This window comes from Haematobia irritans, chromosome 3 (assembly GCF_050003625.1).
Source record: "Haematobia irritans isolate KBUSLIRL chromosome 3, ASM5000362v1, whole genome shotgun sequence".
NCBI lineage: Eukaryota > Metazoa > Arthropoda > Insecta > Diptera > Muscidae > Haematobia > Haematobia irritans.
The window spans coordinates 107,332,998-107,346,437 of NC_134399.1; the positions used below are offsets into that span (position 1 = coordinate 107,332,998).

Consider the following 13,440-nt stretch of genomic DNA (forward strand, 5'->3'; position numbering starts at 1 on the left):
AATTGGATTTTGTGTACCAACCATAAACAGACTTCGTTCGTTAATACTTAATATATATCGACTGTAAAAAAAGAAATTACAAAAATATACATAGGCCATGAAGCCAAATCAGAAATTATTTCAGAAAGCATCCCTGAAACTGGTACTAATACAGTAAAAACTTATATTTTAAAATTTTACCCTAATTAATAATAACAAAAAATGGAATAATACAAAATTCTTAAGTTTTAAATTGTTATACCCTGCGCCACACTGTGGAACAGGGTATTATAAGTTAGTGCATATGTTTGCAACACCCAGAAGGAGACGAGATAGACACATGGTGTCTTTGGCAAAAATGCTCAGGGTGGGCTCCTGAGTCGATATACCCATGTCCGTCTGTCCATGAACACATTTTTGTAATCAAAGTCTAGGTCGCAGTTTTAGTTCAATCGACTTCAAATTGGGCACAAGTATGTGTTTTGGCTCATTGATTTTGGAAGAAATCGGTCCAGATTTAGATATAGCTCCCATATATATATGTCGCCCGATATGGACTTATATGGGCCCAGAAGCTAGAGTTTTACCCCAATTTGGTTGAAATTTTGCACTAGGAGTACAATTAGTAGTGTAGTCAAGTGTGCCAATTTTTATTGAAATCGATTCAGATTTAGATATAGCTCCCATATATATATTTCGCCCGATATGGACTAATACAGCCCCAGAAGCCAGAGTTTTACCCCAATTTGGTTGAAATTTTGCAATAGGAGTACAATTAGTAGTGTAGTCAAGTATGCCAAATTTTATTGAAATCGGTTCAGATTTAGATTTGCTATAGCTCCCCTAGCTAAAAATTTATAGAATAAACTTATAGGTTCAATTAATGTTTTATTTCCTAAAAATTAATAAAAAATTAGACATCAAAGTAACTCGACAATTAATTTATAATAAAGCAACTAAAAGTAGTTCCCCATTTTCCCAGCAAAAAATTGGGAGTTGTTCTAAAGGCACAACTTTAAAAGCACTTCCAAAAATGTCCTCACAAAGAATTTAATTATTTTAACTACAAAGGAAGTTTTTTTACTTAATTTGTTTTCATATTTTAATGGGAAATTTTTTGTTTTCTTTTTTTAAATAGTTTAAAAAAAGCGTAAGAATAAATAAAATGGTACAAATTGTTCAAATTTTGCCACAAAAATGAAAAATTGATAATTTTTGAAAATATTCGAGGAAAAACGTTTCAAATAAGCGTTAGAATGCATTAAAAACCATAAATTATTTATTTGGGAAAATATCACAAAATTTTTTAATTCACATTCAAAACACTGAATTCGGATCACACCTTAAGAAGTGATGCAAATTCATTGCAACGGCTGTTGAAACGGTGGACATTCGTCCTACACACAAAAAAAAATTCTAATTCAATCACGAAATTAATTGATGTAATTAATTTTTAATTGAAATGTCTTCAATCACAGAAATGATAGTATCAATTAAAAAATTAATTGAAGGTCAATTAAAAAGTTAATTGATCCAATTAAAAAATTAATTGATACTATTATTTTTGTGATTGATCTTTGTTTCAATTAAAAAATTTGTTGAATCAATTATATTTTTAATAGAATATTTTTTAAAACTCAATTAAAATTTTAATTGGAAAAATGTTCGTGAAATTTTTTTGTGTGTATGACGAGTTCATATTACATTCATTGCTTCTCCGCCAATTTTACACCACTTCCGGACCCAAAACACATTTTCACTTCTTTTTTTGGAGCATTATTGAGATATTAATTTATGAAAGAATATTTTTAATATAAATTACTATTTTTTTTAATTAAATTGAATAAACCAGACTAAACAAAATAATAAAGCAGTTTTAGTTATTAAACTAAATCATAAGTTCAACCACAGCTTTATTTCATAAATATCAGACTTCAAACATTGGCAACCATCGGCAACTGCTACCACAACCAGTGTTGCCATGTAATTTTTGATTCTTCCCCCCAAATCTTAAGAAAAAACCTAAATTGGTCTAGACTTTTTTCAAAAACCCCCAAAAATTTTAAGTATGTAAATAGTACTTATCATTGAGCTTAACATGGAGTCGGGCAACACTCAGTGATAAGAGAGAAGTTCACCAATGTGGTATCACAATGGACTGAATAGTCTAAGTGAGCCTGATACATCGGGCTGCCACCTAACCTAACCTAACCTAACCTAAATAGTACAAAAAGAGGCCCAAAATTTCGTTAAAAAATCCTGTAGTGATTTTTTTAACACAAATATATAAACTGAAAGAAGATTTTTTCTGAGGAACAAAATTTTAGACAAAATAAGTTATTATTAGATAAAATCATTACACCACTTGTCACAAATTCGGGTTCGATAAAAATGCCCCTTCAACAGATGCGTTTAAAAAAATGTCATTGCAAACTTGCTCATATTTAGGAACATGGGTTGACTTCCCTTATTTTTTCTCAAAATTCATGCCAGAATTGTTCCAAATTTTGTTGAGAATTGCTCCACTTTATAAGATCCAAAATTTTTTACCCCCAAATAAATGTTACCTCTAAAAATCCCCCTAAACGTGTAAAAAACCCCTAACTTTTGGGGGGCGAACTCCCAACCTGGCATTACTGACCACAACCCAAGTAATTCGATTGGGCATTAAAGTCTTTAGTGGAACTTTGTGCGGTTTAGTTATTACTTGTTTAATTTTTATAAAAATGGAAAATCGTTAATAGGTTTTCAAATTCTTGGGGGGCTAAAACTTTTCTGGGGGCCTGAGCCCCCTCCCCAAAGGCCTTCCTACGCTTATGGATGCAGCTTTTAATTAATTTAGAACGGTTTTGGATTGGAACGACTGTGTTAGCCTACACTGAAAAAAATATTGTCGTGGGGTCAAAGATTTCATGTCTTTAAAATATCAATGCAAATTTTGCTTAGCATAGAAGACGCATTTCTCTAATATAAAGTTTTTTTCCTTGTCCAAAAGTCGATAAACTTTTCAATGAAGTCGTATTATCCTTATAATTAAGTGATTTGACTTAAAAATGGGTATCATAACATGAAAGAAAAAATGTTAGGGCTAAGGTCAACTTGACTTTAATAATTCAGAAAAATTCTTTAAATTTAATGAAATTATCTTTAAATTAGTTGTCTTTTTGCATCTTGACTACAAAGAAAAAAATCTTTCAAATATAGGACATGTTTTTCAACACTTCATTTTAAAGACGCTTTTTACTTGAAACATAGCATAATTACTACTGGAAGTGGAGTCTTAATTTTGAAAATAAAGTTGTCGTTAACTCGTTTTTAAAGGACTTTGACAGCATATGAAGAAAAAAAGCTGAAAAAGCGAAAAATTAAAATTTGCTTCCTAGAAGCAAATACACAAAACCAAAATTTAAAAGAGAATTGTGTCTTAAAAGTATCCTTACTTGTATTTTCCGCCTCTTTTTTTAAAGTAAAGACAAAATCTTTGGAACCGGGCATGCTTTTTTTCAGTGTACAAAATGGTGAATGTCCCTTACAGCGAATGAAACCGCTGCTGCCGAATATGTCGACTCATCTCGACTCAAATGTAGCCGCGAATTAATCAAAAATATTGATTGATGTCAGATAAATATATTATTGATTTCAAGATTGGTTGTACAACTAATCTCAATACCATTCGGATAACTTCAAATTGATTTAATGATAAATAATTGTCTGCTGCCGAATAGACAAATTTATATCCGATTTCAGTCGCCGCCAATTAATCAAAAATATAGGTTTAAATCAGAAAAAATTATTAATAATTGTCGTATGTTTTGCCAAAATTTTGAACTTTTCCCCCACAATCAATAAATTGCAATATAATTTTGGAAAAATTTAACTAAAACAAGTGAGTAAAGTAGAAAGTCGGGCGGGGCCGACTATATCGTACCCTAAACCACCCCTACTGAATTAGTAAACATAAGCATTTGTGGGATAACATTGATATAGGTTTGATAGATAAACCACATTTCCATATTTAAGAACATTAAGGGGGTACATTTTTATACACCGAAAAAAAGTGAACTGTTTTATAGGAAGAATGAACTACCTCGCAAGAAAATTGAACTAAATTATACTTCATATTTTGAGTTTTCCACAAAGCGTTATTAAAACCAGGAAATTTTAATTCCCTGTTGTACTTTTTAATTGCAATTCATGAAATTACATCATCTCATAGAAGAAAAAATTAACTAAAAGTAAAGAAGAAAATCATTGGCGCCAAATCATGATCATTTTAACCATACAGTAGTTCATTCTTACTTTTTTTTGGGAATCGCACGAAAATCTTCTTTTGATTTAGTTCATATTGAACTCATGTGTATAATTATTGAACTTTATACTCACGTTTTGTTCATAAAATTTTTGAGACATACTTAAAAAAAGTAAGATTTCATAAAGCTGTGGAAAATTTCGATAAAAATAATAAAATGGAACTACAAGCAAATAATTTTTTTCCATTAAAAATAAGTTAAATTTAGCGTTAGTTTAACTACGGAAATTTTTTTCTGTGTAGCAGAAATGTCTGATATTAACAGGTTGGCTGATAAGTCCCCGGTGTGACACATAGATGACGTCGCTAGTATTAAAAGCATATTATTTTTATATAGTACCAACCCTCAAATGATTCGTGTCAAAATTTGACGTCTGTAGGTCAATTAGTTTGTGAGATAGAGCGTCTTTTGTGAAGCAACTTTTGTTATTGTGAAAAAAGGGAAAAAAAAGGAATTTCGTGTTTTGATAAAATACTCTTTTCTGAAGGGAAAAATACGGTGGAAGCAAAAACTTGGCTTGATAATGAGTTTCCGGACTCTGCCCCAGGGAAATCAACAACAATTGATTGGTATGCAAAATTCAAGCGTGGTGAAATGAGCACGGAGGACGGTGAACGCAGTAGACGCCCGAAAGGGGTGGTTACCGACGAAAACATCAAAAAAAAAATCCACAAAATGATTTTGAATGATCGTAAAATGAAGTTGATCGAGATAGCAGAGGCCTTAAAGATATCAAAGGAACGTGTTGGTCATATCATTCATCAATATTTGGACATGCGGAAGCTCTGTGCAAAATGGGTGCCGCGCGAGCTCATATTTGACCAAAAACAACGTGTTGATGATGCTGAGCGGTGTTTGCAGCTGAACCGTCTCCGAAGCGTGAAAAGACTTAAAAGTCCGCTGGCAAAGTAATTTTTATCGATTATCTTAAGTAGGGAAAAACCATCAACAGTGTCTATTATATGACGTTATTGAAGGTCGAAATCGCGGCAAAACGGCCCCATATGAAGAAGAAAAATGTGTTGTTCCACCAAGACAACGCATCGTGTCACAAGTCATTGAGAACGATGGCAAAAATTCATGAATTAGGCTTCGAATTGCTGCCCCACCCACCGTATTCTCCAGATCTGGCCCCCAGCGACTTTTTCTTGTTCTCAGACCTCAAAAGGATGCTCGCAGGGAAAAAAATTGGCTGCAATGAAGAGGTGATCGCCGAAACTGAGGCCTATTTTGAGGCAAAACCGAAGGAGTGCTACCAAAATGGTATCATAAAATGGGAAGGTCGTTATAATCATTGTATCGCTCTTGAAGGGAACTATGTTGAATAATAAAAACGAATTTTGACAAAAAAATGTGTTTTTCTTTGTTAGACCGGGGACTTATCAGCCAACCTGTTACATATATTTTTGTACCTATAGTTGATTTTGCACCTACATAGTTAGTATATAATTAATATTGAGTCCATGTGTATGGGAGCTATATATAAATCTGAACCGATTTGAATGTTATTTGGCAGGTTTGGTTGATACCACAGAAAGTTATTGTGTGCTAAATTTGAGGAAGATCGGTTAATAAATAAGGCTATTAAGACCAAATTTTCCAAAATCGTGCGATACATATATATGGGAGCTATAGCTAAATCTGGACCGATTTCGATGATTGTTTGCACATATAGTAAGTACTACAGAAAATTAGATTTGCCCAACTTTGATTAAGATCGGTTGATAAATAAGGGATTTATGGCCAAATTTGGGAAAATTTGGCGATACATATATATGGGAGCTATATATAATCTGAACCGATTTCAATGAAATGTTGCACACTTTAAGGCAAATTAGATTACTTTGTGGCAAATTTGACGACAATCGGTTAGTAAATAAGCGTAATATGAACCCATACATATATATGGGAGCTATATCTAAATTTGATCCGATTTTAAATTCAATAGCGTTTGTCCTTGTGCCAAAAAAATGCCATATACCAAATTTCATCAAAATCGGTTAATAATTGCGACCGGAATCCTGCGAACAACAAATACATGGACAGACCGACGGACGGACACGAAGGGCTAAATCGAATCAGGAGGTGATTCTGAATCGATCGCTATATATTTTATGGGGTCTAAAATCAATATTTCTGGTAGGCACATTTTTTGACAGATCAAAGTTATTAACATATACACTGACCACTATGTGGTTTAGGGTATAAAAATTTAAATGAAATGTAAATTTGATTGTAAGATTGGTTGTACAACTAATCTCATTACCATTCGAATAACTTCAAATTGAATTTATAATTGATAATTATCAGTCGCCGAATAGACAAATTTATATCGGCTTTACCGTTAAGCAGCCGCCGCCGGAGGCAAAGATTTAATGTCAGCCTCCGCCGATAAAAATGGGTCGGCTTCAGTCTCTGTTGTTAGAGAGCCACCGTGGTGCAATGGTTAGCATGCCCTTGCATACACAAGGTCGTGGGTTCGAGTCCTGCTACGACCGAACACCAAAAAGTTTTTCAGCGGTGGATTATCCCACCTCAGTAATGCTGGTGACATTTCTGAGGGTTTCAAAGCTTCTCTAAGTGGTTTCACTGGAATGTGGAACGCCGTTCGGAAAGGAGGTCCCTTGTCATTGAGCTTAACATGGAATCGGGCAGCACTCAGTGATAAGAGAGAAGTTCACCACTGTGGTATCACAATGGATTGAACAGTCAAAGTGAGCCTGATACATCGGGCTGCCACATAACTTAACCTAACCTAACCTTCATTCTGTGTTCCCCTACTGATTTTAGTTCAATATTTTTCAAATCAAAATCAAATTTTTTATACAACGTTTAATGTTTCCCCCTCTCTCTCTCTCTCTGTTTTCCTTCATTTATTCATTTTTCTCTTAGTATCATTTAGAAATTGTTCAACAAAACAGTGCCGAATTAGAACAGAAATCATATCGCATTGCTAATGGTACAATTTCGAATAATATTCTTGAAATACGATGGCCCTTAGGAGTGCCACTGGCCAGTGCTCCGGAAACACGCCACGATATTATTATGTGGCATTATCTCAATCTTACTCACATCTTTCTGCCGAATGCCGACAACAATGTGGAACCCTTGTCGAGAATAGAAGCTAAAGACTTGGAAAAGATTGTGGATATAACGAAACAATATGCTAAGCACAAATTTCCCAATATGCAATACGAAGGAATACACAGTATCTATCGAAGATTTGATGCTACCCGAGGAATGGACTATCGGATACATTTAAATATGCGTGAAACAGGAAGAATGTCAGCATTGAGTCAAAAATCTTTACACATTAAAAACTTTCAAATTGTTAAACCTTTGGGGAGAGTAGAAGTTGTACCATCACCGTATGTAACAGAAAGTACGAGGATAGCTATATTGGTTCCAACCTTTGAACATCAATTGCATGAGGCTTTACAATTCATCAATCAATATGAGCAGACATGTATGCACAATCAGGATAACACTTTCCTATTGATGGTAAGGACATTTGATATGGAAAAATCATTCAGCACCTACAAGTAAAAATTTAATAAATATTTTTTATTTCTTTCCCAGATTTTTATGTATCGTCCAGACTCGGAAAGTAAAGGAGAAAATGATCCCTTCAAAATGATTAAAACTTTAGCCTTAGATTTATCCTCGAAATATAAAACAGATGGTTCTCGCATAGCTTGGGTCTCCATACGATTACCGCCGGCCTTAAGTGAACCTGCCCAATCGGAGGATGTTATGTTGAATTCCGTATATGGAAGAAATGAAATTCTAAGCATAGCTGTAGCTGATCTTGCCCTACCAAAAATCGGTCTAGATAGTTTAGTATTAATGGCCTCTAATTCCATAACATTCAAACCGGATTTCCTAAATCGAGTTAGTGAATTAATGTAGAAATTGCTAGCTACATTTTTATAATTCCAATTTGTTGTGTGTTTACTTTTCAGGTTCGCATGAATACCATTCAAGGATTTCAAATATATTCCCCAGTTGGTTTCATGATGTATCCTTGTAAATTAGCCGGATTCTGTAAAGAATGTGAGACTTGTGATGTTAGCCAAAGTACGGGTTACTTTGATAAATGGAACTATGACATTATATCTTTTTATAGTCGTGATTATGTTCAAGGTAAGTTACGGTAAGACTATGGGGGGTCGTGGGTCTAATCTAGGACAACTGGAAGTACCACACAATTTCTTTAGCTGTGGTTTAACTCTTACCTATCTGAGGAATTTATTTAAGTTTTTCATCTATCTGCAATGGTAAGCATGTCCGCTTTACATATAAATGACTGAGAGTTATATCCCAATTACGGCTAAACACGAAACATTATTCAGCAGGGGTTTATCTCCTATCACTAATACTGGTGGTATTCCTGAGTATTTCAAAGATTCTCTAAGTGGGCTTTGACTTAAGGGGGAGATAAACATAGAATCAGACAGGATTAATTGATAAAAGATAATTTTATACTTAGGCTAGGAGATTGGACTCCAAGAATATATTTAGAACCAAGGGACGAAATTAAAATAAATTTTATTTATTTTAATGTATTTATTTTAATTTTATTTATTTTAATTAAAAACTGACTGAAATTTTCCTGTTATCGTATGATAAGCACAGGTAAAATTCAATACCACCGATCCGATTTTGCACACTTCTGGATCGAAAAAGAACATTTTCATTGCTTTTTTTGGCAACACATTTTTGCTGGGTAGTGGAGCTCTGTTGGTTTAGCTGACTGAATAAACAGGTGATATGGTCATTAGAAGGTCAGTAGTGAGCAATGCTATAATATATTCCAATGGACAAAACTATCCAAGCCTTCATCCGGTCTTATGAGCTGGGGAATAAGACACCATTACGCTTGTAGCAGTTTTTCCAAGGTACTTGACCTTTATACTGAGGAGGTTTTTTGTAACATCGGTAGTACCGGTATCGCTCCGGTACTTACCATGTATATAAAGACGATGCACCCAAACTTTCCTACACTTATTGAAAAAGTTTCGTTAATACGATGAATTCTTACGTTGTATTAATGAAAATTAAAAGCCAACCAACGTAGCATTTCGTTATAACAACATAATTTTACGTTATATTTACGAAACCCTTTATGGAATGCATTTCGTAGTATTAACGAATAATTACGTTGCTGTAGCGTATCCTTTTCGTTGTATTAACGAAAATTATTCGTTGTATGAATGAAACTGATTCGTTGTATGAATGAAACTTATTCATTGTATGGATGCAGTTTATACGTTGTATGAATGAAAATTATTCATTGTATGAACCCAGAGAATTTGTCTCCTCTTTATTCCACGGTGGGCAATAGGGTGGAAGTAGATTATTAGGACTAGAAACGAACGGACACAGAGTTAAAGTTTGGGGCTCAAGTTCCAATTTACAATTTTAATCAGTTGGCTAAGACATTTTTCGACAATTGTGAAATCATTTCGTTAGGACTCGCACCTTATGTTGCCCCCTCCTCTGTGTTTATCGCTGATTTGGACAATATATCCCATAAATATAGAAATGATGAAGATACCACCCAATTTTATTACTTGAGTAGAAGTAAATACATGGTGACCGAACTCCCATTTTCATTTCTCGAGCATTTGGAAAACGATCACTGGCAGAGAATGAAGCCTCCGAGTCGCGACGCCGATTTCAGTCGTCGCCCATCATTTTTTGCCAGTCGACGCCGCCGTCGAATATGTCGACTCATCTCGACTCAAATTTAGCCGCCAATTAACCCTCTAATGACCCAATTTTTGCCTGCTGATTAAATGTTTAATTTTAACGACACAAAAGCAAGATAACTAAGCAAGAAAAATTTATACGTTAAAATTCAGCATATGCTGCAAAGCCTCTTGAATAGTTTCAAATAAGTTTTCTCTTTATTTTGTCCATTTTTGTTGTCTTAAGGTGTGTTTTACTAAAAGCTTCCTTTTTAAAAGAAGCCCGCCTAAAGGCGAGCTTGGGCATTAAAAGATTAATCAAAAATATCGGTTTAAATTACAAAAATGTATTAATAATTGACATGGCATTTTGAGCCTTTCACCCACAATCAATCTATTTCAAGATGTTATAATGATTTTGCAAAAATTTACCTCAGAAATTTTTAATGAAATGTAAATTTGATTGTAAGATTGTTTGACAACTAACCTCATTACCATTCGAATAACATCAAATTGATTTTAGAATGGATAATTGTCCGCCACCGAAGAGACACATTTATATCGGCTTAGCCGGAGGCAAAAATTTAGTGTCATTCTCTGATCACTGGTTTCTTGATGTTGTTTTTCGAAATCTCGATCTTATTGCAGCTCGCAAGATGCTATTACAACAATTTTTTATCTTTTCAATTTTTTATCTTTTACTTATTTCCTTTTTTATAACTTGTCAAAAATATATTTTTTTGGGGATAAAAACGTCCTAATTTGGGGACAAGAGCCAGAATGGATGTGGTGGAAGATATTCTCAAATTTATCGTATAGCTCAACAAAAGTAGGGATATAAGCGATATGGATATAATAAGACTCTGAAGACGATGGTAGTCTGCATTTGATACAATTCATATGTCTGAAAAAAAGTGTTTAATAAAGTTGGAGCCACCGTGGTTCAATGGTTAGCATGCCCGCCTTACATACACAAGGTTGTGGGTTCGATTCCTGCTTCGACCGAAACCAAAAAGTTTTTCAGCGGTGGATTATCCCACCTCAGTAATGCTGGTGACATTTCTGAGGGTTTCAAAGCTTCTCTAAGTGGTATCACTGTAATGTGGAACGCCGTTCGGACTCGGCTATAAAAAGGAGGTCCCTTGTCATTGAGCTTAACATGGAATCGGGCGGCACTCAGTGATAAGAGAGAAGTTCACCAATGTGGTATCACAATGGACTGAATAGTCTAAGTGAGTCTGATACATCGGGCTGCCACCTAACCTAACCTAAAGTTGGAGATATTCTACGTAGTTTGGAATTCTTATCCCTAAATTCCTCATTCAGTCAGTATATATAGTTCGCGAGGTAAACGAGTAGGCGTCATGCGTTATGTGACTCGTACGAGAATTCAATTGCACTTGATATGCAGCCATGCCATGTAAATAGTTAGTTTACTGCCTTTAGCGGATATCGATAACCGGAAATATTTCAACGAAGTTCACTCCCGAACGTTACGTCTCAAATGTCTTGGCTAATGGAAAGCTGTCTCTATCAATAATCTTTACTCATGTGATTTCCTAGCGTCGGTAACGAAACCTCTATCTCTATGGACGACATCATTAACTTACCTCCAAGGACTTGGAGGTCATGTCTATGGTGAAAGACTATGTATATGACTATCTATTACTTTCAAGAAGGTCGATCAATTGGCGGCTGAAAACTGCCCAGCCATGCAAGAAAAAGTTACTATTACGTCGTATGTATTTGTTTATATTAAGAACCAGTTCTTTGATTTCTATATTATGCGGACTAGTACAACGAACCTTAACATAGAATCAGTGATAAGAGAGAATAGTCTAAATGAGCCTAAAATATCGGACTGCCACTATATCTAACCTAACCTAGTACGATGCATTCCACTACGTTCGGGAGCTAGTCCGTAATTTTGATTGCCATTGGAATGAGCAAATCACAATTTTTTATTTTTTCTACTCTGAATTGAGAAATCAAACGACCTTTTCGTGAATATATTTTTCGTTGTAGAATTTGTTGCTCTCATTTACTTATAACTTACTCTTCCCTCTCTTTTACAGCCCGGAAACTGGTCGAAGCATCTGTGCCAATTACACGATCCGATCAAAACATCGAACAATTATTATCACGGGCTGATCAAAGCATTAAACATGTGCTGGATATGTTTGTATCATCACAGCTACCCGTGCATATACTACGAGGTGTGGAACCAAATCTACGTTATGGAAATTCCATTAAAAATGTCGTTGATCGACAAAGTTATGATGATTTCAAATCAATACCGAAATGTCCGTTGGACAATGGTGATCCTGCGGATATTGAAAATCTACAACCAAGAGGAGACACCTCGGATGTCAGTAGGCATAAATGCATTCACCTGGCATCGAGAAAACAAATTGGTGATGCCATTATACGATATGAAGATAAAAGTATTATACACAAATGAAAAAACAATTTTCTAAAATGTATGTGGTTGAAAACGAAAAAACACAGACCAAGGACATTCATTTCGGTATATACATACTCATGTGTATATATGTATATACTGGCTTTATACTACATGTCCACCAAGTCTATAAATGTATCTAGTATTTCCAATTTAGTATGTAGATAGGACAATTATTTTTGATATTTTCATGTACATAAAACAAACAAAAAATAATCCCATTACTATTCATTTGTTGTCATATTTTTTTGTAAATAAGAATTAGATATTAAGTAATTATAGAATTGCAGAACAGTGGGATAAATTATGCGTGGTGACATTAGAAACACGGACTAGTCGGAAGTGAGATGTATTGAAGACCTTACAATCCAAAGGTCTTTCAGCCCAACAATATTTTTTTTAACATCTACATATAGAACAAAATCAGCAGCTATTTTGTTAGCGTTTATTCCCTAATTTGAGGAAAAAATCTAATATAAAATATAATAATCTTAATTTATTACTTTAATTCCTGGATTATTTTACACTGAATGTAGCCCAACTTAAACATGTTTTAAAGCAACCGAACATATAAAAGCAGACACATTTTTATATTTTAGCAAACAGTGACTGTTTTTGTTTTTTCTTTTTCGGTTTTTTTGCGGGTGTACGTTTATCTTTGGGCTTATATGTTATTTAATCTTTATTTCAAAACAACAACATTTGTAATGTTATATATGTAAAACTTCACTTTCAATTACATACACGCTTCAAGCGTTTCAAATTTACCACGTTATTTATTCACACTCTGCCTTATGTTTTTAGATTATTACTTTTACGAAAACCAACGACGATTTCAAATGCTCAAATCATTTTATATTCTTATATTGTATTTTATTATTATAATTAGTTAACAGCAATATTTAATACGTACGTATTGTTAGAACTACTTTACGATTATCATTTGCCAAAATCTTGCTGGTATTTATAGATTAAGAATGTGCTATATATTTATAATGGA

General features: G+C 34.1%; 1 protein-coding gene across 1 annotated transcript in view; it reads left to right on the top strand.

Moving 5' to 3' along the window:
- Chpf (Chondroitin polymerizing factor) overlaps nt 1-12,656 on the top strand; it is a 130,329-nt gene extending 117,673 nt beyond the window's left edge. The window contains exons 4-7 of the mRNA XM_075299902.1: nt 7,182-7,790; nt 7,869-8,180; nt 8,252-8,432; nt 12,055-12,656. Of these exons, the coding sequence (XP_075156017.1) occupies nt 7,182-7,790; nt 7,869-8,180; nt 8,252-8,432; nt 12,055-12,440 (1,488 nt within the window). The 3' untranslated portion in view covers nt 12,441-12,656. The remainder of the gene's footprint in view (nt 1-7,181; nt 7,791-7,868; nt 8,181-8,251; nt 8,433-12,054) is intronic.
- Nucleotides 12,657-13,440: the final 784 nt, after the last annotated feature.